Source organism: Rattus norvegicus, chromosome 3 (genome assembly GCF_036323735.1).
Source record: "Rattus norvegicus strain BN/NHsdMcwi chromosome 3, GRCr8, whole genome shotgun sequence".
In the NCBI taxonomy this organism is placed as follows: domain Eukaryota; kingdom Metazoa; phylum Chordata; class Mammalia; order Rodentia; family Muridae; genus Rattus; species Rattus norvegicus.
Genome location: NC_086021.1, coordinates 90,541,175 through 90,566,996, shown reverse-complemented (window position 1 = coordinate 90,566,996; position 25,822 = coordinate 90,541,175). Strand labels below are relative to the sequence as shown.

At 52.6% G+C, this 25,822-nt stretch overlaps 1 protein-coding gene across 5 annotated transcripts; it reads right to left on the bottom strand.

Moving 5' to 3' along the window:
* Positions 1-276: 276 nt before the first annotated feature.
* Tnks1bp1 (tankyrase 1 binding protein 1) lies at positions 277-24,991 on the bottom strand. Of its 5 annotated transcripts, none has more exons than XM_006234486.5 (12): positions 24,857-24,991; positions 22,018-22,130; positions 20,435-21,050; positions 18,740-18,809; positions 13,688-15,046; positions 9,243-11,344; positions 2,925-3,294; positions 2,532-2,682; positions 2,287-2,423; positions 1,455-1,612; positions 1,149-1,221; positions 277-716 (listed from the first exon to the last, which is right to left on the bottom strand). In XM_006234486.5, exons 2-11 carry the CDS (start codon positions 22,109-22,111, stop codon positions 1,161-1,163), a joined length of 5,118 nt encoding a protein of 1,705 aa, XP_006234548.1. In that variant the 5' UTR covers positions 22,112-22,130; positions 24,857-24,991; the 3' UTR covers positions 277-716; positions 1,149-1,160. The 5 variants fall into 5 exon arrangements, with proteins under 5 accessions (XP_006234548.1, XP_017447659.1, XP_006234547.1 ...); XM_017592170.3 differs by having other exon boundaries at positions 22,018-22,126; positions 24,857-24,975; XM_006234485.5 differs by lacking the exon at positions 24,857-24,991 and adding an exon at positions 23,952-24,806.
* Between the last annotated feature and the right edge of the window lie 831 nt (positions 24,992-25,822).

The following is a 25,822-nucleotide window of genomic DNA, read 5'->3' as shown; positions in this document are numbered from 1 at the left end:
CCCACTACCCCCAAAACAAAGGGATTCTCTGCTTCCCAGACAACATAGTCTCTGTTCTTTTCGACCCTGCCCCTCCCCGACCCTTACACCCCCCCACGCCTGATGAAGTGAAGCCATGAGACAAAGAAAATCTTTCCTCCTTTGAGATGCTTGTTCAAATAGTTTGTCAGAGGAAGGAAAAGCTAAGCTAACACAGTGAGGAAGTAGCATTTTCCAAACGCTGCCCCACAGTCAGGGAATACAAGTCCCCACCACACACCACAATCCTGGACAACACCAATTCCCAAAAAACTTTATTCATTGTTTCAAGTGGTAAAATGTCATTGGTCTCTGTGGGGCACCTAGTGGGCAGAGGGAGACCTGGGGTGGGGTTGGGGTGGGGCCCCACCCATTACAAAAATCAAAGGCTTTTATAAAAATGATATAAATTGGTATCAAAAGAAAACCCAAGGGAGGTCGAAGATGGAAGCAAAGAGGGTGAAGGGAAGACTGAGGGGTACAAGACCTTCCACCATTGGGGACGGGGTCCAGCTGGGGCGGAAGGGGTGCAAGAAGTTGGGACGGTGATACAAAGTGCATAAATGTGCCTCCCAGACACTCCGCAGAAGTGGAGGGGAAAGGAGGCTGCAGTCTGTGCCCTGGTGGGGCTCCAGCTGTCTCCTCACTTGGGGACCCCACAGGAATGGCACTGCCTGAGACTGCCAGATGGGAAGGACCTGTAATTGGGTGGAAGAGAGGACAAAGGTCAGAGAAGAGACAAGGCTCCTGCTTCCTCTGCCCTGTGGGCATCCTGGTTTCCATGTGAGTCCAGTGCTGAGGAGGTCCCTGCTAGGACCTCAAGTGAGAAGCTCTAAGCTGCACAGACTCGCTGAGCACATAGGGGCAGCCACAGCAGCGGAAGGACTGTCTACCACATAGGATGCAGGCTGGGATGGAAGCCTCTCCCTCTCTTCAGTTCCAGGATAAACACCAGTCTCAGGAATAAACTGGGAGAAGTTAAGGGGTCTAAGCAGGTCTCGCCTGCCTCCTTCTAACCTCACAGAAAGAGGAGAGCTAAGGGCTAGAAGAGAGAGCACAGGACACGGCCTCCCAAGTTCTCCACACCAGGCCCTCCTTTCTTTCACCCAAGACCAGGAGCGTGTCCTTACCTCAGCCTCTGATCAGATCTTTTTCTTTTTTAGCTTCAGGGCTTGCAGCCAGTTGGGCGATGATCCTTCTGACCTGGAAGGCAGAGTACAAAGGTCACAGAAGCAAAGTTTAAAGAAACTGAACAAGGTAAGAACATCTACTCCCCAGTCAGAAGAGGCAGCCTGGGGTTCAGTTGCAGGTCTGGAAGCCCCTACTTAACATGAAGCAACTGAATTCCAGTTTTCCACTTCTGTAAAATGGGTTTCCTCTTTGGAGAATAATACTCGAAGCCCAGGAAATAAAAAATACCTAGAACTGTTACTTACCCTGAGGATTTTTCTGGCTTTGGGGGTAATGTAAGGGGCTTCCCTAACCCTGGGACCTTGCAGGACTTAGAGCGCTGGACAGAAGACTCTTTCTGGCTTGATTTGCTCTCTGTCACCTCCCCTTCCTCAGCTGAGCGGTTCCGGGAGCGTAGCTTGGCCTAGGAAACACGGATGATAGATAACAGGCATGGAGATTCAAAAGACCAGGGCTTTACCAAGACTGTGCAGTGCCCTGAACCAGGCCTGAACCCCTCTATAAATAGTCAAAGATCTCCCTCAGAGCTGATCCTCTGAACACATCAGAAAGATATCAGGTGAACAAAATTCAGTGAACAAGGCTGAACAAAGGACTGACTTCTCACACCTATGTTTTTGCTTGTCTGTCCCCACCCCAGAGACAACTCCTGTGCCTACCTCAAGGTTAAGAGAAACTGCTTACAAGAAACCCTACCCAAGCCGCCTCCCATTCCCAGCCAGAGTCAGGAAATAACTCCTACTGAACAGCCCAGTCCACGGTTGTACTCCCCCTTTACACCTACATTTCGCCCTCCGCCTGAGCTACTCATGGGTGTAAGCTATGCCCATCCCCCTCCCCCCACCAGTACCCCAGAGGCTTTGAGATGAAAGAACACCCTCTTCCTTCTTCCACCAAACTTGCCACACCACACAGAGTGGAGCAGGGAACAAGGGAGCCTGCTGGACCCCTCATTAGCACAGTGAGAGAAGAGATGGGGAAGGGACTGTGAGGTGTATGGATGTATGGACGGTTGGGCGGAAGTGCTGGGTGTAAGGCTGGCAGGCCAGATGTCTGGGTGTGTGTGCTGATTGGTACCTTCAAGGCGGATGGGCTCAGGCCAGGAAACAGGTTGACTTTCAGTCCTTTAGTGCCTAAGGACATCCGTGTCCGGCGGCTCTGAGGCTCCTCCACTACCTCCTCATCTGAAGATGGCACCCGGGAGGCCCTTGGCTCTGCAAATGTAAAGGGAAGTGGAAACATAGCAACGTGCCAGACACCACCCTTACCCCCACACAAGTCAGACAGTGACACAGACCCCATTCGGTTAATACTAATCATACCAGTTGAATCTTGGAAGAGCCGAGCATCCATGTCTGCTGTTTCTGACAGGCCCAGAGTACCCCCAGGTCGGATGGCTGGGGCCCGATGCCCCCGCTTACGCCCTAGGTTGGCACGACTCCGATACATGGCGCTATCAAGGATCTCAGTGTCCTGCTCAAAACAATAGTAACAGCATTGCTATTGCTGACCCATAGCCCTGCTTCACCCCAGAGGAGCACCTCAACATCGCCCCCAGAGCAGATGGCTGCTGCAGTTTCCTGTTGTCATGAGGCACCCTGTAGCCTGTGTCTGTTTCAGGAAAGCTCTGGGAATGGGGCTTTGACACCACCACCCATATACCCTGACCCTTCCAACAGCCCATCCACCACAGGACATGCTCACCCTCCACTGACCTCTATAAAGGAGAAGTCCTCACTGGGGCAGCTGGGCAGAAGTCCTCGGGGAGGCCGCCGGGGGGGCGGGGCTGACCCCTGCTCATCTTGCCTAGCCCCCCCTGTAAGACTCCAGGTGCCATCCACCTCTTCTACCTGGCTGGCTTCGCCATCAGGCTGAGGCCTCGAGGAAGGCAAAGGGTCACTGCTCGACTCCTGGGGCTCCCCTTGGCCAGCACCTGTGGGGACGCCATCCTCCTCCAACAGAACCCTGAGGCCAGAAGCTGCTGATTCCCTCTGAGTAGCTCCCTTAGAGCCGCTGGCTGGCATGATCCCCTCCAGAAGGCTCTGGGAGCCAGAAGGTGGAGAGCGAGCCAGGCACCTGCTGGGGCTGCAAAAGGGACAGGCCAGAAACCAAAGTCATTCACCTACTCGTGAGACCTCATTTCTCTCCCCGGAAGCATACAGCATACAAAGAAAGGACTAAGCCTGCTTGGTTGCTTGGAAGGTCCCAGTCCAGGTTTTATGACAATGCTACAAGTGCAGCCTTCATCGAAGAGTCTGTCTGGACTTTTCCAAGTTCTAAAATATTTGCATATGCATAGAATAAGATCTCTTTGTGTATCCATGCATGCAAACCTATATATTCAATAATCTCCTCTCGTGTGTGTGTGTGTGTGTGTGTGTGTGTCTGCGTGTGTGTCTGCGTGTGTGTCTGTGTGTCCATCTGTCCATCCATCCATCTCCAAGGATAACACTTGGGAGTCAGTTCTTTCCCTCTACCATGTGAGTCTCAAAGATCAAACTAGGACAGTCGAGCTCTGACAGTAAGCACTTTTACCAGCCCTGCTCTCTTTTCTTTGATAGGCTCTTCCGTTGGCCTGGGACATTCATCAGGTAAGTTAAGTGGGCAGGCCAGCGAGTCCCAGAAACGTTCCCCTCCTTGCCTTCCCAGCACTGTAAGACTACCATACTACCACATCTAGCCTGTCTACTGGTTTCTAGGGACCAAACTCAAGTCTGCCAGTGCTTTCCTGGCTGAGCTGTCTCCCTAGCCACAGAAGGAGCTACCGGGAAAACAAAACCTAAACCAAAATGTCCTTTGTGTCTCATATCTACCTTGTACATGCAGACTGACATGCCACTGAGGCCAGGCGTGCGTTTCTATGAGATACCATGCTGTGCTCATAAAGTTCCAGATTGTGTGGAGCTGGAGAGATGACAGGACAGCTAACAACCGCTTCTAATTCTAGTTCCAGAGGATCCCACAGACAATGCATACACACAATACCCAGATCTGCAGGCAAGCAAGTGGCCCATACATGAAATTTAAAAATATGTGACTCTGAAGAAATGTGTTTTAAAGTTTCAGACTTGGGGTTTTAGATTCTTCAGTTAGGAACGGTACCTATAGCTAAGCTCTTGCATGAGTCCCTTTGCCTGCAAATACTGATTGTTTCTCTACAGAGTTATTAGTGAGGGAAAATAAAAATCTAAGCCCGTCAGCATAGCATCCAGCACTCAGGACATTCCCAGAGATAACACGTACTTCTGCTGCCCTAAGTTACGGAGTTACTCCACTCAGGAGCACGTGCTGGACGGTCACATTTCCTGGGATAAGCCACGATTGGGCCCATCTGCTCCCTCCCCAAGCTTACACAACCCTTCAGCCCTGAGAGCTATGGCCCTTAAACTACAGCTCTGACTGATTTCAGTCTGTGTGTTTGTCTCCATTGCCTGTCTGGGAGCTCCTCAAGGGCAAAGCCAGTCTCCTTTTTGTCTTTGGACCCCCAGCATCTCTGCCCCATAGAGGAGATGACACAAAAGATGAGAAGACAGGGTCACCTTGGACTTCAGCACAGCAATGTGCCTTCTGCCTGGCGTTCCCTCAGAGAAGGCATAAATACCAGGATGGCACCGCCCACACCATGTCCAGCTGCCACTCCCTAAAACATGCTCACTCGTGGAACACCTAGGATAGGGTGGGTGGGCGTTGGCACTCATCACACCTACACGCGCAGCCCAGAGCCACACCCTAACACATGCAGGGGTAGTGAAGGCTAGCGGGCAATGCCTGGAAACCAGGCTGCTGAGTAGCTGTCGATATTGAGGAAAGTAAAGAAGCAGGCAGGTGAGTCAAGCTTGACCAGGAAGATGAGACAGGGCTAGGGAGAAACGAGTCAGTCTGTCCTTCCATAAGCTGCTGATGGATGGAAATTAAAGCAGCACGGAAGGGAGAGGGAGGGAGGAGGCAGCAGAGGCCATGCAGTACAACCAAATGAAGGACGAGGCTGGATGGGAGCCAAAGCCAGCTCATCCTGAAGCCAGCTTAGAGTCAGGGAGGTGACTCTTACCAGACGGCAATGGTACCCCACCCAGTTTGGACAACAAGGCACCTGAGAGGATGTGAACCAACTGAGAAAAGAGAGAAAGATCTACTCTCAGCCCACTGACGGCAGAAGGCAGCAAGGAACTCTGCCGAGTGGGTATGAAACATGGAGCCCTGGGGAGTTTGGTCCCACCCAAGCGACTCTGCCTTCTGCATCTGAGAATCGTCCCTTACAGGGAGCCCACGTCATCCACAACCTAAGGGCTTCCTGGCAGGACAGGAAGGACAGGAATCTGGGTGCTGAGCCTACTAGGCCCTACACCCATGCCAGCCTTGGCCCCAAGTCCCATGCCTAGTCCAAGCCTCTGCTTTGTCATCTGTTAAATGGGGGCCACTGAACTAGCAGAATTTCACTGGGCTTATAACATAGTTGATACTTGATAGCTACAAATTGCTACCATAGTCCTCATCAACAGAGGTGTTTAGCCTGAGAGGATGCTCACCTAAACCTTCCAAATGCACCACCCAACGTGGCTAACACCTAAACTGCCCAACACAACCACCACTACTTCTGACACAAATGCAGGGGACAGATCTGCAACACATCCTGGTGTTTCCGGCTCTAAGATCTGGAAGGAGGAAGCATCAGTATTGGGGCTGGGATGATGCATCTGAAGGGCCAAAGACAGCAAAAAGAAACATGGAGGGGACTCAGAAAGTTAGGGCCCACAGGAATGAAAGGAACTCACAATCATGAGCAGAGGGAACTCATGTAAATCACACTCTCCCTCTGGGCCTCTGTTTCTCCATCTCTGAAATGAGGTAGCTGGACTGAGTGACCTCTGAGTCTTCTTAGAGCCTACAAAGATTTCAAACTGGCTGGGAAGGTTTTGTATAGTGGGGTCCAAAGGGCAGGAGCAAGGAAAGACAGAGACCAGAAAAAAAAGATCCTGCACCAGCTGTAGCAGACCCAGGAGTGTCAGGCTCTCCAAGATGAGATGGCCCTAGAACCAGAGAAACAGCTCAAGCTCACCCCATACCCCCACACCATGCTAGTTTATCATAGTTACTCCTGCCAGCAGTTTGACCAACGATTGCCATCCATAATGTATTTGTTCAACATGAGGACAGCAACAAAAATGTCCCCAAGAGGTGTCCCTTTATGGACACTTCACACCCACACTCGCAAAAACAGATACAAATACAGGTGTGACTAGCCTTTTCGGCTATTTGTTTTTAAGCAATTCCCACAGGAGAGGCGGGGTTTGTATCAATCATTTTGCATGTGTTAACTTTCTACACACAAGCTCTAAGAATGCCCCGAGTGAATTCTCAACTTTACTTATGACAATATGGGTTCCGAGGAGAAAAGGCCAGTGTTTCAGGTCACTCGCCTGAGGCCACAGAGGTGGGTAGAGAATCCAGACTAGCAGATGGGCCCCAAGCCAGACTACTCTGACCCATACTCAAGGACTTCCTGATGCAAAGGAAATCTCCAAATTTTTCTTGAAAGATAAGCATTCCACAGTTTATTTCCCCACACCAGGAGCTCATAGCAGCCGCTCACCAGACATTAGTCAGGTAAGTCTGGAAAACTTTGCTCAACTTCAAGTCCTAGATATGCTATTAGACACTAGGTCACATGCATTGGCCACAGAGCACACAGCTCTTTCCAAACATGGGACTGTATCACAAAGGACATGTATCAGAAAACATGGCATGCACAGAGGCCCTCCCAGACAATGATTTCCTTCCAGCTCTGGACGAAACATGTTTTCTGTTGTATCCAATGAGACTCAGGTGCTTGTGTCTGGGCTGAACTCTAAGCTCAGGTGACCACATGTTGGATCCTGGTAGCTGTGTCCAAAAAAAAGCATGGCTGCTGAGAGGGAGCTTCCAGAAGCTTCATCATCAAAACCATCCTCATTCTGTCTGCCACTGTCCTGTTAAGCCTTAGAGGAACGTCCTCCTTCCATCCTAAAACACCCAAGCGAAAGCTGCTCTCCCTCTTCAAGAACCAACCCCAGTGGGGCAGAGGGCAGACCCCCCACTGCTTTGAATAGGGTGGCTGCACTTGAAAGTGGTTGACAAGGGAGTCAGAAGCGTTTAGTGTGGCCTCTACCACCTTAAGACAGTCACGCTGACTCTCGACTTGACAGGAAGACAGCAGTAAAATCTCTCTCCTGCTGCATCTATGCAGTAAAATGCACAGCTGAACACTCAGGCAGAGAGGGCCGAGTCCCAGAAAGAAAACTGAGGACACAGAACCTGTGCTCCCTTGTCCAAGGACTATTGCTGCTAGAACCCTAGGCCTCCCTCGGTAAGTGGTGAAACAGAAGCTCAAAGCCCAACAACCAGTCCAGGCTCACAGTAGCACCCCCCTTCCCTGCCCTAAACATCTAGATCTACACATTTCCACCCCTTACTGATACCACTGCAACCTCAGCCAATCCCTGTCCCCTGCCCCTCCTCTCAACCAGACAAGTGGACTGAGAACACCCTTCCTCAGCTCCCTTCCTAACCCTATGCTCTCTCCCTCGTCCACCTCCACACCAAATGTCTCTCTCAACCCCCACCCAGAGCCTCTCTAGCCCCTTCCTGGTCTCTCCTGCTTTCCTCCCACTGCCATCTGCCCTTCCACTTAGAACAACCCCCACCCAACACCTCCCTCTCCTTCCCCTCCCACATGCCTGGGAGGAAGCTCCCACTCTGGGACTGAAAAAGGTAAAGTGTTCTCCACACCGAAGAGAAGAAAACCAAATCTCAATGGATGGAAATGTTAATGAACGAGAAGCCATGTCTTCTCCACAAGGTATGAAACCAACTCAGTTGGTTTTGGAACATCCATGAGACAGACTGGTTGGTTCTTACCAGCCTGCCCCCCACCCCCAAGTCATGCCTTTAATCCTAGCACTCAGCAAGCAGAAGTAAGCTGCTCTCTCTGAACTTGAGGCCACTGTGGCCTACCTAAGGAGTTTGAGGTCAGCCAGAGCTACATAGAGACCCTGCCTCAAAAAACAAAAAACGAAGAAAAAGGGTTGAGGGTCAAGGTCACAGGGCTGTTGAAGTTCTCAACACTTCAGATCCCTCAACCACTGCTCTTCTGGGTACTACAACGAGAACAGGCTAGATCCCTGAATTCCCAACCCCTTGTCAGACACCCAGAGTCACCATCCACTATAATGTAGGCTGTGGTAACCTGGGCTTCACAGGGTTCCTTCTAGTACCTGTGCAAGCATCCCAGGAGCTCCTTTTGCATCAGAGCTTGAGGCCTACAGAGATCACCAGAAACTGTACTAGGAAGACACCTCACTCGGTCAAGTGCGGCCCTGGCAAGAGTGAACGCTTGAGCACAATCCCCGGATCCCATGTTTTCTTGTTTTGCTTTGCTTTAAGGGAGGAAAAACGGCCAGACACAGTGGTATGTGCTTGTAATTCCAGCACTGGGGAGGCAGAAGCCAGGTGACCCCTGAGGCTCCTTGGCCTGGCCTGCCTACTTAGCCTACTTGGCGAGTTTCAGAGTAGTGAGAGAGTGTGTTCCCAAAAAGACAGACTGCAGAGATGACAGCAGAGGTGGTGTCATAGGCAAAGACGCTTGTATATTATGTGCCTGCATACATGTGCACTTGTACATACACACATACACACACACACACACACACACACACACAGAGAGAGAGAGAGAGAGAGAGAGAGAGAGAGAGAGAGAGAGAGAAAAGAGAGACTCGCCAGAAACCAGATTCCACTTCCCTAGACAGCCATTGAGAAAGCCCAAAATGGTACCTTAAATGTTATGTTCATCTTCTAAAATGGAATGCATTTAACTTTTGTGTTTCAAAGTTCATCATAAAATACAAAATGTAGAAATGAACAGTCACAGCCCTCAAGGACTCTGTTTTCAAAACAGTGGAGTCCACAGAGAGATCTGACTTTCCCTCCTCAGAGAGGTCCCTTATTTAAAGAGCAACCACACCTTCCCTCCTCCCAGCCCTGAGATGGAGCACAATTACCTGGCTCCCAAGCTGGGGGCTTCTCCTGCATCCATTCCAGTGTCTTCAGAATGAGTCTCAAAGGAAGGTGATGAGCTGTCTTCACCCTGTGTCTCTGGCCCACTTGTTTCACCAACCCCCAGCTCCCTGGCTTCCAAGGGGTCCTCAGTCTCCAGACCAGGGGACAAACTGCCACTACTCTTGGGGTCTAGCTCTAGGTCAGGGCCCACTCTCCCCACCCCACACTCCCTAACTTCACTTGGGGCTCCACAGAGCCTGAGGTTCCGGAGTCCCAAGTCCTGGGCCCAGTCCATTTGCCCAACTCCACAGCCCCGAGAGCCTCCTGACTCTAGGTCACAGGACACCTCCAAGTTCCTAAGGCCTAGATTGTCACCCCAGTCTACCTGACCCACCCCAAGTTCCCTGGGCTCTCCAGGGCTGCAGCCTGCCCCTGGGGCCATGTTTCTCAATCCAAGATCAGGTGTCCAATCTGCCTGTCCAACTCCACGCTCTCTTGACTTAAGGAACTCTCCAGCCTCTACCCCTGACCAGTCGGGCTCCCCCACACCACTCTCTCTGGCCTGGCTGTGCCCTCCTACCTCTCCCTGCCCTGGCAAATCTCTGTTCCTTGCCTCCACATTGGAAGTCCAGTCCTTCTCTCCAACTCCCATGCCCCTGGGCTCCTCAGAATCTCCACTGTTCAAGCTCAGGCTGTCTGACCAGCCCATTTTTTCCACAACATTCTCTCTAGCCTCACTTGAGCCATCAGAACTCACACAGCTAGACACTTCCAAGTTCCTGAGACCGAGCTGGTCAGTCCAGTCCACAGCCCCGGCCTCTGTCTCTCCAGGAGGCACAAAGTGGCCACGTCCACTCTTCCTGGAAGGGCTGAGGCCAGCACCACTTACTCTGTCGTTGCCAATGATGCCAAACTGATAGCCACCCTCAGAGGCCTCCGTGCACAAGTGCCGGCTCCAGTCTTGCCGCCCTGGACTAAATGCTGCCTCTGACTGGGCTGTAACGCCAAGGCTGAAGTCCCCAGCCCAGCCTCGCTGCTCTTTCGCTCTGTCTTCCAACTCCGCGTTGGTAGGGTTCTGACTTTCTGCCTGCATTCTCCCCTGCAGCCTTGTGATCTCCTGGCTGGGGGCACCATCTTGCCAGTTGCCCTCTTCTTTCGGCCTGGCAGCTCCATCTTGCAAATTAGGTGTACTGGGGTTCAGCAGGCCCCCAGATGCTCCTTCCTCCAGTTGACCCACATCCCTGCCGGCCTCACGAAACCTGTCTTCGCCAACTGGAGTCTTCTTCTCAAACTCCTCGTCCTGCTGCTGAGCTTCTTCAGGGCTGAACCCAGAGCTCAGAGATCGTGTTTCGAATCCTCTTTCCTGTGAGCTGAGCGCCCTTAAGCTGCTGTCACTGTAATCCTTTAACCAAGCACTCTTCCCAAACTCCTGGTCCTGCTGGGCTATGGCCCTGCTGCCATGGGTGTCTAGTACAGAATCTCGCTTCTCAAACTCCCGATCCTGCTCTTCAGCATCCTGGCTACTATAGCCACCAGAGAGGTTCTTCATCCGCAGCTCTTGATCGTTTTCATCTGTATTCTGGTTGGTGCTCACCGACGCTCTCTTCCCAAACTCCCAGTCTTGAAGGCTTGCATCCTGGATGCTGAAAGAACCCAAGGAATCCCGCTTCCCGAACTCCTGGTCCTGGAGCTCTTTGTCAAGGCTGGAGTAAGGGTCCTGGGAATCCCTCTTCCCGAACTCCCATTGTTGTGCATCAGCCTCCAGGCCCTGAGGGCCAAGCCCAAGCTGGGCCGGCTTTCCCACTGCCCGCTCATGGACAGGCACTTCACACTCATCTTGGCTGCTGCCGATTCCCATCACCTCTTGGCCAAGGCTGCATCTGCTGGCCCACTCCCTAGTGCTCCCCTCCCCAGATCCTTGCCCACACTTGCTGCTCCAGTCTCTCTTCCCAAGACCAGGGTCTCCTCCGGGGCTCCTGCCTCCAAGGCTGTAGGTCTGAGAAGCATCTTGGGACCAGCTGGAAGGACCAAAACCGCTGGAGTGTGAGTCTGCTACAACCCCAAACTCACTCTGCAGGTCTTTCTGGGCCCAGCCAAGGAGTCCCTGGGAAAGAGGGGAATTAAAAAAAGAAAAGAAAAGGAGAGGAGAGGAGAGGAAAGGAGAAAAAAGGAAAACAAAAAGGGAAGAGGAAGCGGGAGGGAGGGGGGGAGGGAAGGGAAGTTTTAGAGTTAATCCAGGTGGGAGACATTCCAAATTGAGAAAGATGGCTACCTAGTGCCTCTGAGCCCCACTTTGGCAGAAGAATGCAGCAAAGATTTCAGCTGTGTGACCTTGAGCAAATCACTTACCTACTCTGGACCTAAGGATCCGCACTCTTAAACAGGTAATTCCTACTACAAGGGACCTTTGTGAGATGATCAATCAAGGGCCATTTAAACAGCCTGGCACACATGGACACACAGTTGGACAGTCCTGTGGTCATGTTTACAGCCCTTGAGCAACACCTGGCTGTCTGCCAGGAGAAAGCCTGCCTGAAGGAGAGGCCTAAATATGGGACTGGGAGGAGGGGGCACACTGTCAATGAAGGGAAACTGACTTAGATTTACCTTGCAAACCAAGGACACCACCCAGAGCTCTTCTAGCACCAATGAGCACTCAGGCCTTCTTCCCCTCTGCACAGCCTTCCCCAGGAAGACTCCACCCTCAGCCAGCCCAGGAAAGTAAGGGCACGAGACTCCCTCACCCCCACCCAACTTTCCCTGACTCACCCCAGAGCCAGAGGGCGGGCAGGCTTGGGGCTCAGGACTTCGGAGCCTGCCAGCCTCGTCCCGCAGTGCCGCGTTGGCCAGGAGCCGTTCCAGGACAGACATGCTGGCTTCCCTCTCCCTGGGCCAGGCCATGCCCCGCACCAACCCACTGACCACCCTGGGGTTGCTGGGTGAGCCAGGTACCGGCACAGGGCAGGGCTGCTCCCCTAGCCAGGACCTGTCCGACGGCTCTGGCTCCCGCCTGTCCTGGTCGGGATCCAGGCTCCCTGAGCAGTTGCAGTTCTGGCTGCCCCGCCCAGAAGCCAATTGAGTCACCCACATCCTGGGACAGACACACCTACTGCAGGAGTCAGTGTGGTGTTAACCCTTTCCTACTCCTCCAAACTCCAGAGGGCCTCCGGGGGCTCCTCCTTGCCTCCAGTTCCACCCCAACCAGTCCAGTCAAGGACTGAAATTTTGCCTAAAAAGCCACCTGGATCCCAGCCCTTAAATGCAGTCTGGTAGGAGAGAGGACAACTGGGCTGGTCCTGGCTTAAGCCCAGCTACTAACTCGCTGGGTAACTCTGCACAAGGCACCACTTCCTCTGGGCTTCAGCTGCTGGTCTACAAAACAGCTCTTGAGCTCAAGAGGAATTCCAGTTGTAAAAGCCAACACGTACAACGCATTTATAATGAGCCCGACACTAACCTCAGTACTTTTACATGCCCTAACTCATTTAATCCTCTCACTCTCTGAGCTACAGCCTAGCACAGTCATCACCCTTTGACAGACACAGAAACTGAGGCAGAGGGTAGAGAAGGATCTGACTCACACCTGGGCAGAGAATTAGTAGAGCCAAGCAAGCCCAGGTAATAGACCTACACTAGCTGGTGAGCCCAGGCCCTCCAAGTCCGTACAACGTTCCTTCCCTTGCATAATATACCCAGGTTGACTATTGGCATATGCTGTACCTTGCATGAGGCACTTTCTCCATTTCATTGGCTGGGGAGATGGCTACACAGGAAGGTGCTTATAGCACAAGCGTCAGCACTCGAGCTTAGCTCCCTAGTACCCAAAAGATTTTGCCATGTGTCTTTAATCCCTGTGATGGGGAGGCAGAAACAGGAGAATCCCTGGGGCTCGTTAGCCAGTCAGACTAGGTAAATGAGGGAACTGCAGGTACAGAGAGACCCTATCTTAAAAAGAGTAAGATGCCTGGGGGCTGGAGAGATGGCTCAGCGGTTAAGGTTAAGGGAGCTGCCTGCTTCTCTAAGAGTTCCTGAGGTTAATTCCCACAACCTTCTGTGAGGGAATCTGATGCCCTCTTCTGGCATACAACTGTACGTGCAGATAGAGCACTAACATACATAAAAGTAAATAATAAATCTTTAAAAAAAAAAAAAAAAAGATGCCCGAGGTCGATCTGGCCTATGTCTGCGTGTATGCCATGTGCCCGCACTTCTATGAAAGGGCAAAGGTTACAATGAAGGTTCATTCCTAAGACTGCTCAGCTAGTGGTGTCAGGACTAGAACTCTAACAGCCGAACCCTAAGCACAACCCCATGCAGTTCTGCTAGCGCCTGCAGAGAATGAGATGTGGGTGCCCTGCTGCCTTGCCCTCTCTGGTGTCCATGTTAAAAGAATGAAGCCCACCTAAAGCCTACTCTGCTGCCCTATCCCTCCCTATGCCCACCGTACCTCAGAGCAGGTGCTTGGTGACTGTAAATCCTTTAGCTCGGCTCCAGCCGCCCGCCGTGCGCCTCCTGAGTTGGGTGGTGGTGATGCCAAGAGATCATCCAGCCATCGAGAACTGCTTTCAGGGCCTGTAGGCCCAGGAGACACGCTACCGGGTTCCTGAGCCTCTGTCACGGGCTGGGTAGTCTCTGCCCAGCCTAGGGTGACCACCTCCTCCTCAGTGGACAATGCCTGCCCGGGATCAGGTACATCCACAAAGAGGATGCAGGGCTGGTCAGAGGGTGTTGGCTGCTGCTGTCCCAGTACTGGCTCTAGCACAGGTAGGGCTGCCTCCCTAGTGGCCAAAGTAATGGGGGACTCCTGCCCCGCCAATGGCTCCTGGTCCTCATAGTTCTCCTTTGCCTGAAGTAAGGGTATTCCCGGTGGGCCCTCAACTGTCGGGGATAGAACAGCTGGGGACTGAGGCTGACTATCTCCACCATCTCTCTGGGTTAGAGATATGCCTGGATCATTTCCCTGAACCCCAGAAACAGGCTTTCCTGGGCTCTCTGGAGCTGATGGGGTTCCCAGTCCCAGCTGGGACACTCCCTCTTCCCTGCCCGATGCAGCCCAGTTGCCAGCTTCTGCAGCCTCTGCAGCCTCGCTGGCTTCTGTAATGGGGGATGGAGGTGGGGAGTCCAGCCGACACACACCCAGACCTGAGGGCCTTGTGGGGAAGGTCCACTCAAATGACTGTGACAAGCTCCAGTTAGACTCTGTCCCACTCCCAAAGGGACGATCTAGAGCAGACTGGCTCCCTTGATCTTGGGGCAGAGCAGCCAGTGAGCCTCCCAGCTTCTCTTGGTCCTGGCTAGGTGGCCGAAGTACGCCTTCTGAGAAACGGCGCTGAGCCAGGCTGCTTGGACGGGATTCTGTGTGACCCCTGGCTGCTGCCTCCTCGCCACACGGGAACGTTCGTGTAATGTCCGGCAACTCAGCCCCCTCAATCAAGGGTTGAGGCAAGGGGACTGGGGGCTGCTCTGGGCTGTGGTGCCCTGAGACTGTCTCCACAGGAGAGCTGTTGGGTCTGAGGGTTTCTGGGGCTGCCACAGCAGGTAGCTCTGAGCTAGGGGAATGGCAGGGAGGCTCCTCAGGCAAGGCTACACTAGGGGAGGCTGGAGTCACAGGGATGTAGATCGAACCCTCAGAAGCTGCAGGACTCTGGGTTTCTGAAAGTTGAGATTGGCAGGGAGAACTCTGTTGGCTTGAAAGCTGGGGAGACTCGGAGGCTGGGACAGAGACTTTAGCCAGGAGGACTGGGCTGGTAGAGACGCCATGCTCTGAAACAGGGTCTGCACTTGAGGTGACCCAGGTCTTGGAAACCTGCAAGAGAAAGATCAAGAGTTGTCACTTCTCAGCTGGGTCCAAGCCTCACACAGGGCAAGGCTCAGGCAATGAATTCAAGCAAGGCTCTTCTACCAGGTCATCGCCCCATAAAAGGCGCCATGTTCTAGTCACCTGCAACATTCTCAGTATTTCAGTGACTCAAAGCCCAAGGCTCACCTAAGGATCTCCTCCAAGAGGCTACAGTTCTCAGGCACACAACCCATGCTTTATAAATAGAAGAAAGGGGAAATCTGCTGGCCATTTACATGAATGGAACTGAAAGGGCTTCCCCCAGAAAACTACAAGTTCATTCCCAGCCCAGAGCATCTCCGAGCATTGTCAAGAGGAGAAATGGATCTCTAGTCTCTGCTCTGTGCACCTCCCAAGGAAGCACAGAGGCTGTGGATTCAAGCAAAGAGTGTGGGGAGTCATGAAAGGCACGTGGCTTACGTAAGCCTAGTACTGCCTCCTGTAAGCTGAACATCTCCGTCCATGGGGTCTCTTGAGGCCTTGGGTTCCCACCTGTACTCCCAGGCTGATGTCAATGTCCACCTCATAGTTAGGTAAGGATTAAATAAGATTTGTGATTGTGGACTCCCAGCATAAAAAAAATCTGCTATGGTTACTGGGAACAGAGAGATGACATCAGGGAAAGGAGGGAGGCAGAAGTAGCACCAGGCTCTCCTGCACTTTTCCACCCTGCTTTCTCCCCAAATGCATTAAGTGAATCCACTTAATTTAAATGAATACTGACACCTGCCCAACTTCTGAACGCCGACCACTTGAGGTCATGACCCCTAGCCTCTGCCTGCAGTGCTGTGTCATCGCCTGCTGGATCTGGGAAAGAATTCTACTCCTCCTCCAGTCCCTAACCCCAATCCCCATTCTCCTCTGCAATAATCTACTTCCCAAGTCTGTGTTTAAACTGTATCTTTAATGCCCATCCCCACCAGTCTCCTGAAAGCTACTTCATCTTTGAAAATAGTAATCCCTGGATCACTGAAAGCCTCCCAATGTCACCTTTATAATTCGCAGTGGTTCCAAGAGCAGTAAACTTTCGAGCATCCTTTGGTTCAGTTCCCTGCATTCCTCTGAGGTCATACATTTAGCACCAGTCCTTCCCAGTAACTCTCATCACCCCTGTCTCCAATCTCAACTTCAAGTCGGCCATTGGCCCATCCCATTTCCTATTTGTCCTGTTCATTCTTTTTATGTTCCCAGCTCTCTCATTCCTCAACCCCTTTGGGAACCGAGGGTCAGGAACCCTACTTCCTTCTCAAAGCTCCCCCACCTCCCCGCCTAGACCTCAATTCTCTTTCACCACTATCAACAGTTGCCTTTCACACAGCACAGACCTCAACGCCATCTCTCCGCTCATCATACTGTTTTGAGCTGTCTAAAGGCAGCTGTCGGCCAGCTCAAGAACCTTGGCAGCTACATGGCTAGAGGAAAACACACAGCAATGATACCTGCTCTCCCTTCAGACTCATCACTGGTCTACAAACTGGTTCCAGAGTACTCCCCAATGTACTGCATCCCACCCCACACCCACCCGCCACTACCCCATCCCCATTCCTCACCCGACAGACAACATATTTACAAGTCTCCCCTGAAACCTCCAACACCTCCTTCCCTTACTCTCTCAGCTAACAGCCTTGCTTCCAGTCCTCTGAGAACAGAGGAGAAAGCCAACACTCTGCACCTTTCCTCCCCACCACCAGTCGCAGGGAAGCCTAAGGGCTTGGCTCCCTTTCTGTGACTAGGTACTGTCCTTGCTCCAGGCTAAGGCCAACCCCCTGCATCACTGACTTTTCCCTCCCACAGCACAGCAATTGCTCTACTTTCTTATCTAACAGAAAACAGGAGAGAGACATGGAATCTGGCCTCACATCTCTCTAGCTACCAGGTGTTTTCTTCAAAGTATTGGTTACCTTCCGTACACACAGTTCCTCTTGTCCCACCTCTCCCAGACTCACTCTGACCAGGCTTTCTCCTTCATGCCTTCCGCCTAAATACTTGCCAAGGTCACTGAGGACCTTCCTGTAGCTAAAGCCAATTGATGTTAACCAGAGGAGGCAAGCCAACCTAGGTACGGGCAGCTGCTGGCACACTCCTGCAGAGGCACACTCTTTGCTTGGCCAGGCTCTAGAGTTGTTCTTCCTGTCTCCATTGCTGTGCATTGGACCTCTTCTCTCCAGTATACCACTACTCCCTTGGTGATCTGAGTCAGTCTCAGCCACCATCCATCTACGTTGACGACGTCCGAAGATATCCCTTCCGACACACTCACTTCCCCTAAATGTCACACTCTATCCAGTCATCCGACTGACATTCCCATTGGGATGTCTAAAGAGCATCATGAACTCAGCAGACTCAAAAGCAAACTCCTCATCTGTCTCCTAGCAATGCTTAGCCTTTAAAGGTCCCCCTCTTAGTAAGTGGGAACCTCGCCCTTCCAATTGCTAAGGCCGAGTGCCCTGGGGTATTCCTGGATTCTGCAAGCTCTCTCCCTTCCTCCTCAGGAGAGACTCTGAATGTCCCCCTCTTTACCACCTACAGATTCAATCCAGATCCCACCACTTCCTAAAAGACCCTCTGTGGTCCATACCATTATCATCCGTCAAGTCCCCTGGATCCTCTTGATCCTGGCTGTTATTCTGATCTCCCTCCTGCAACCTCTTCATTGTCTCCTTACAACTAGGCCACCAGATGCCACTCCTGTAACTGCTCAAACTGCTCAATGGCATCCTCTCCTTGTTCAAATCAAAGTCCTCAGAGGTCTCCAGGCCACCGTACCAGCTAATACTATTGCCTCTTGGTCCTCACTACCACCTAGTATTCCTCTCAACGCACCCCCAGAGCTCCTGGCTTCTTTGCCTCTCTGCACATGGCTGTGTTCCTCAGGCACCACACCACTCGCTGCCTGACCTACATAGTGAGGACTTCCCACTACCCTCACCCAGCGCATGACCTTCCCAGTTCTCCCAGCAACACCTTGTGTATCTGCCAGTTTACAGAATGTCTATCTTAGTGTCTGCCTGCCTGCCTTTGGGAAGTAAAATCCTTACAGCATGCGCAATGCTTATTTTGTTCTCTGGTGTTCCAACGCATAGCACACACATACATAGAGACACATCTCTATTCCAGGGCACTTGGAACAGCCTCGAGCTGACAATGGCTCTCCAAACAAGGGCCATTTTTGACATACTTTGCTCAAAGGCTTCATAAGACGAGGGAATGTATAGGAAGTCCAGACTTTACCCTTTCTGAACCTAGGCATAGCCAGGGAGAATTAGAGAGTCAGATATTTCAAGTCTGCCTCAGGCCAAGAGAGTTGCTTAGCCTGGGTCTTGGCACTCTCAAAAGAGGCCAACAAAGCCAGAATAACAAAAAGGATTAAATTGTCTAATACCCCTACAACATGCCAACAGCACACAGTAGAGGCTTGGTCAATGCTAGAATATCATAAATACTGTTCCTAATCATCATGACCAACCATACTTAGCTACCTTAATGACCAGGCACACTAGCCTGGGAATTTAAAACAAAATCTGAGTCTTGAAAGCAGGTCCCTGGGCAAGTCCGTGGGCCAGTTTCCCCCATCTAAACTCTAAGAGAATAAGAGGTGACCTCAGATGACTGCCCAGCTCCCCTCTACACAGCTGTACTCACAACATGAAGACAACTCACCTCAGAAGGTGGTCCAGAGCTAGCCAGTTTAGCCAGGTCCCCGTTCAGTGCTAGGCTGGAAGTGAGGATCCTGAGAGGAAGAGAGACAAGGGGAGGTAACTGGGCCATGGGTGTAGTTGCGCATGCCTTTAATTCCAGTGCCAGGGAGGCAGAGGTAGTCTGATTTCTGAGAGTTTACAAAGCGAGGTCCAGGATAGCCATGGCTCTATACAGAGAAACTTTGCCTCAAAACACAAAAACAAAACAAAAAGAATGGTGAAGTCTGTCCCAAATTAGAAAAGGGGGGGGGGTAGTTATCCCTTCCAAGCAATTTTAACAACACCCAAAGATTAAACACCTCAGAACTTGAAGTTGGCCTGGAAGCTCTAGGGATAAGGAAGCTAGGCTGTGCCCACAGAGCAAATGCCCAGGACATGACATCCACTCCCTTCCTGTCCACACAGGGTTAAATCCCCACCCCCCTCTCTCATAGAACAGCATCATGTGTGTCCAGGTCCCTCAGAGGTTCCCAAGAAGATAATGGCTTCCTCTCCTAGTCCCTGAGGAGTTAAAGTTCTTCTCTGGCCAGAATGCAACTGGTCCCAGCAGCCCTGCTGGTACTTCCTGAAGGACGTGGGGGTGGGGGTGATTTTCCAAGACTGAACCCTTCATAGATGCAGAGAGGAATCAGGCTGGGAAGCAGGATGGCCTCCCAGTAGCCAGGGTCCTGGGTGGTGCAACACAACCACCAGGTGTTTCCAGTGAGAAAAGGGCAGGCTGGAGGGTGGGGTAAGGTAGGGCAGGGCAGGGCAGGGCAGGGCAGGGCAGGGCAGGGCAGGGCCTTCAGCTCCAAGCTCAGCCCAGACCACAACAGGTCTAGCTTTCACAGTGGGCAAGCGAAGGCAACCACTAGGCCTAACTTTGCATTCTTCAGGCTGGTGCTTTCTTGCCCTGAAAATCTTAGATGGCCAAAACCCTCATGTCCCTCCAGGCCATGTGTCTCCTAGCCCAAGAAGCGCCTCCCAGCCGGCCTTCCCTTACACACAGGCCGACTGTGGGTAAGAAGTGCATCTGGGAAAATGCCTCCGAACAGAAGAAATCTCTTTGCAGAAATCAGCTGAGGCCCATCACACTCCTCACAGGCAGACTGTACTCTACGGATACCAGCATACCCCTCCCTGGGGGCCACATGGTGCTCTGCCACAGGAGACCTTAGCAGTTAAGAGCACAGGTTTTAGAATCATACGCGTCTGGATTTAAACTGAGAGACTTTAGGAAGTCACTCTGGAGCCTGGGTTTTCCAATCTCTAAAGAGAACTTAACTGTCCCTTCCTCCAAAGGACACAGATATGTACTGAATGGGCTACAAACTAGTCTACTGAACAGTATGACTCTGTAGCATAACATGTATCAACTCTGTAAAGAGAGCTATAGAGGGCTGGGGATGTAGCTCAATGATAAAGCACTTGCCTAGCATGAACAAGGCCCTGGGTTCGATTCCTAACACCACACACACACACACACACACACACACACACACACACACACACACAGCACTAACACCACCATTTGCAACAGAGATACTCTGGGACTTAGCCTGGGTTTGCCTGAATTCACGTAAGTAACCTGACAGTAAAGATAACACCCCAAACTGGAGCCACTTACTGCATAGCCCCTTCAAGACTTCCAGGAACTATACGAACTCTTAGCCCTTACCTCGCCTCAGGAGTCTTGCTACACTCTTCCTGGCACTCTGCGGGAGTCTCTGCTGTCCTCTCCTGGGATGATGCTTTGGCAGGGGTCTTATTATCCTCCTCTCTGGGGCAGGAGGCACCGAAGGTCCTAGGGCCATATCGAGAGCTTCCATCGTGGTTAAAGGTGAGGCGGGACCCCCAGAGTCGGTCAGGGCTAGCAGGGATCTCTTTCCGAGGCTGCTCCATCTTCGCCAAAATTTCTTCTACTGTACAGGCTGCAAACCGCTCAGAGGAGGGACGGAAGGGGGCAGGGGCCTTCCGCACACCCCCCAGAGCAGCGCACCGAGCTGGCGGTGTTAAAGGGGGCAAGTCCTCTTTCCCGGACTCTTGGGTAACTTCTCCCCCAGCAGTTGCCTCAGCTGGAGGCTTTGATGTAAATGGGAGTGGACGCTTGCTGACCCCATAGGGCTGAGGTCCTGCCAGCATATTCATCTTCCGGGCAGAAGGCAGCTCAGCCAGGGGACCCCGAGGAGGACGAGGCCCAACAGGCACCAGAAGGCTGGGTTTGGCAGGCAGAGCTGGCTTGCTGGGCAAGCTCCGGGGCTTGGGCTTGACAGGGGGTTTGGCTCGTGGGTCACCTTTCAGAAGGAAGGACTCATTAGGAACTGTCAGGAGAATTGTGAAACATAAATTCTTGGGACTCCTGCTGCACCAAATCTTCCACACTCAAACTTTGGAACCCATCCTTCTAGGTGCAAATCAGTACCCCCTGTTCCATGAAGCGGTCCTTGATTTCTCACACTCATTATATAGCCTACCTTCTCCAAACTCCTATAACATTTACCAGTTAAAAGCGAGGGTTATGTGTGGGTGCTCTGGCACCTTATTCCTCTAGCATCCGATTTTGCTGCTAACAGAGGTTCCTTCCTATCGAATGGAGTGAATGAATAAGCATCTCCATCCGCCTGGCCCGCCATGCAGTCAGCCTGGGTACCCAATTTACCCTATTCCTTTATACAACCCTATATACCACATTTCCATAGGAAGTTTCTATCCTAGCTGAGCTCCCCTTGTCTCCCTGCTGCCCCTCCTCTCGCACACTCCCAGGCCACCTCTGTCATCCAGTTCGTTATCAGGAATGCAGACTCTCTATTGACCTATGTCAAACAGAAGTAAATCTCCCACAGGAAGGAAGAAAAAAAAATCAAGGGCGGAAATCTACCTTCTATATAAGGCATTGTAATGCCACATAAAAGACCTTGGGAATTACTCACGGCCACAACCTTCTATAATAGAATCTTGTATCACCCACTCATTCAGCTAAGCATTTAAAAAGTCTAGACAGGGAGAAAGAAGTGCACTCCATTTCTCCTTCTGTGCCTCGGTGTCTCCTTCTCGAAGAGTCCCTGGACCTGTCTCAAACCAGCTGCACATCTACCTCACCCCCACCAGTCACCAAGGCCCTTCAGCACTCATTTCAGACTCACTGCCTCTCACCTCAACTGTCACTCAACTACCTGCCGGGACAGAATAGGGGTGCAGCCTCTACCTTCCCCGCCCTCCTCCCAGGCACGGCCCCACCCTACACCCGTCACCCATTGGTACCTGGCTCTGAGCCAACGGGCGCCTGCTCCTCCTCCATATCCTGGGGCAGTGGGGAAGCCACGGCCGTGCTTTCCCTGAGAGTGGATCCTTTCATCACATACGGCACACCCTGCCTGAGAAATGGGAAGCAGTGTGAGCCGGGGTGGGTGAAGACCCAGGAAAGGGAGAGGTGGAGGAGGAAGAGAGCCAGGAGAGGCAACAGGCTTAGCCAAGGAAGTCTATTTCTAACCCAGGCAGTGTGGGACAGGAAGAGAGAGAACTCCGGGAGGAGGCTGAGAAGGTTCCCCACAGCCACATCCTCAACTCTTGACACAACTCTCCAACTCTTGGCTCTGAACCTCCGAATGATCTAGCACATCAGGGAGCCACCTCCACCCACACCACCCCAAGCTCCCTCCTGTGATACCCTACTTACAGTGTCTGAGGCAGCCCTCTTGGGTCAGGAGCCCCACTAGAGGTGTCCACTCTGAGCACAGCAAGAAGGCCAGAAACTCTCAAGTCTCTGGAATCACCTCATGGGAGACGGGAAAAACCCGCTCCTCCCCAACCTGGGACTCCGCCCCACAGCCGGCCCCCCCTCTTCCCATTCTCCTCCCTCCCTCTATGGCTGGGAGTGGCTCCCTACCCCCCCCCATTCTCCTTCCACAACCCTGCCCCCCTCCAGCACTCATGAGCTGTCTCATCCAAACACAGGGAAATAAGAAATAAAAAGTAAACATCTGGAATACATTTTTTCCCTTTAATTTCTCAATCGTTTTAGCTTCAGCTTGGAATTTGATGAGGTAAAGCCAGGGCCTAGTCCTGTTACCATAGCAATGGCCTCCCACTGGATTTCCAGGGCCTAGCCAAGGGGAAGGAGGAGCCGGCCCAGGATGGGCAGGGAGGACTGACTGGGCTTGATTGCATGGGGGTGGGGTGTATAACTGAGGGGAAAACTCCCCGGGGTTCCCCCTTCCAGGACAGTCAGGGAGGGACCTGCAAAGCCTGTGGAATAGGAATGTGTGTGCATCCTGAAGGAGTTTTGAGGGGTGAGAAGAAATTAAACCAGATGATAGCCACATGGTAGTAGCATGTGCCAGGAGCCTCTGGATCTGATATTGTAAGATTTAACAGCTAAATGGGTCTATCACTTTAGAGCTGTGCGACTACTCCAAGGCTGTTTCACTATGTAAAAAAATCGGGTTTTAGATGAGTTTCAAGCCAAACGATGCATGCAAAATACCAAACATGGAAGCCATAAGTAACAGTTGGCCGTTATTAATGTGACTCCATTCAGTGTCTCCCGTGAGCTAACATCCTTGGTAACCACCTCTACCTACTTCTCCCCCTACCCTAGAGGCTGCATTTCGAGACCATTCCTTCATGTCCCCCACCTCAAACTCTTCAGGCATTCCACCCCCTCAGTTCTCTCCTTGGCTGCTGAAGCACCCTCCCACTCACAAGACCACTCAGGCTCTGCAGAGTGGTAAACAGAGAGGACTGCTCCTCTGGTTCAAGAGCAAGGGAGAAGCCGCCACACACTTGGAATGCACATAGCCCTGGAGGGCAACCCAACCCTCTCCAACCCTTCCAGCAACTTCAAAGTTCCCCTCCCACTCCAGCTGGTCTGAGAAGACAGTTCTCAATTCTAAAAGCGACCTGTGGTGCCCAGCCTTGGCAAACGGTGTCCCCATCCCCTTGACCCTGTTCCCAGCTTATTTAAAGAGGGTACAGACTCTGTCAGTGTCAATTGGCTGATTAGCCAACTACCACAGGCTGTTTCCCTTGTATGTGGGTGAATAACGCATGAGGGAGGAGAGATGACAGAAAAAATAAAATTAAATTAAAAATATATACAAGATTGCTTCCTTGTCCTTGAACATTATTGCAAGGGATACTGTGTGGGTGGTTGGAAATGGAGAAAACCCAGTCCAGAACAGGAAAAACCCTCTCACCTGGGGGCTTGATGGACTCTGAGGCTATTAGGAGCTGGAGAGATGAAAACAGGCTCTGAGCCTCCAAGAGGGGAGGTGGCTACGGTGGACAGGCCCCAGCCAGGAGCCCCAGGTAACCAACGCCATGGCCATAAGCTGCAGAATCGCACTACCTCAGGAACTCCCCACCCTTAGTGGACTAGGCAAGCCAAGCAGCCCTGGGAGTCGAGGCTGCCCCCAAAGAATGGAAAGGAGCTAAGTAGCCCCAGCCCTGGATGGGCACTCAGAAGGGCCTGAGGGCAAGCAGGGTGGTCCCTAAGGGTCTCCCGCTGGATGTTCGGCTAGTATGGTCAGGAGGGATAAGCGTTGGAAGAGGGGGGCAAACAGGAAGACGGAACAGCCCAGGGCAAGGGGCTGTTTGGAGGACCTCCTTGGGGAGCTTACGGACACCGAGCGGCTAGCCGAAGAGGAGGAGCAGACGAGGGTGGAGAAGGAGGGGGCGGCAGCAGCCGAAGACTGCGCGAGATGCCAAGCAGCCCGCGAAGGAACAGACTGAGGACTGGCGACAGGGACTCGGTGGGGGCGGCCTGGGGTGGATGGGGGCGTGCCGTGGGAGCCATGGAAGGGGACCGGTGAGGGCAAGGAGGGGGGTCCCTCGAGCAGCTCCGCCCGCCCTCGGCCCCGCCCCACCCTCGCCTCTCCCCGCTTTCTTCTGGCTCACTGCACAGACGCCTTCCACCCCCGCACACACGCGCCAGCTCCGCAGCGCCCGAGCGTCCCCAGCGCCCCAGGCCCTCGCAAACTTTCCTGTTGACCCCCTCCCACCGCTGCCGCCCCAATCTGAGGTCCTGGCTGCTAGGGTTCTTTCCATGCCCTTCCCCGCCCCCATCCCCAGACCCCGCCCCCTCCGGCTGCCGCGCACTCACGCGCTCCCCCGGGACCGGCTTCACTCAGCGAGACACCCCGACGCTAGTGACCGCTGCTGCCACCGCCGCCACCGTCACCACGGGACCGAGCCAGTGCAAGCCCCGGGGCCCCTCCCCTCGCCCCGCCCAGAGGCACGCCCCACGCTTTCATGAATATTCATGTAGGGAACCAGGAGTAGGAAAAGGATGCTGAAGCCGAGTCCGGCGCACCGTATGCAAACAAGCACAGATCCTACATAATTATTCATGACCTTGTAAATGAGGGGCCGGCCCTGATTCAGATTTAGGCGAAACTGACGCAATTTTACCCCAGCGCCACCGAGATGACTGCCTAGAGAGGAAACCGCCCCGGACAGCTTTCCCCAAGCCTACACTGATTACAGCACCATAGAGCGCGGGCAGCACGAAAGGAACCGTTGGCGGACCGAACAGTCTTCCTGTTACACCTGAGTCTTCTAAAAGCTACAAACGACGTGGCCAACCCAGGTGGATAAATTCAGATTAAGAACCATTGTGAGAAGTGAGGTAGCTTTTTTCCTCCTGTTACGTCTCCTTTAAGATCTTTTACACGCAGTTACCAAAGTTTTGTAGCCCTCCCTTGCCGGAATCTTCCCACACTTAACACCACAAACTTAACTCATTTTCCCCAATCCACCTGACTCAGGTTTCCACTCTACAGTAGAAAGTCGATCCTCATTCTATTATCTCAAGCCTTGTAAGACCCTTGACTCATACGGTGATTAAGAGCCGCCGCTGCCCCTGCCCCCTCTGTTGGCTAATGGAGTGGAGTGGAAGGAACTCTGAGAGGCTTCCTAATCAGATCAGCACTCATTTCTTGACTCTCAAGTGGCACAGTTTCAAAAACAAGGATGAAAACCAATGCTTGTCAGCTGGGGAGGACATGATGTACCTGGAGACTTTGCTTCCCAGCTGGGCAGGAGGGCTCTGCCCAGTCAGGGAAGGTAA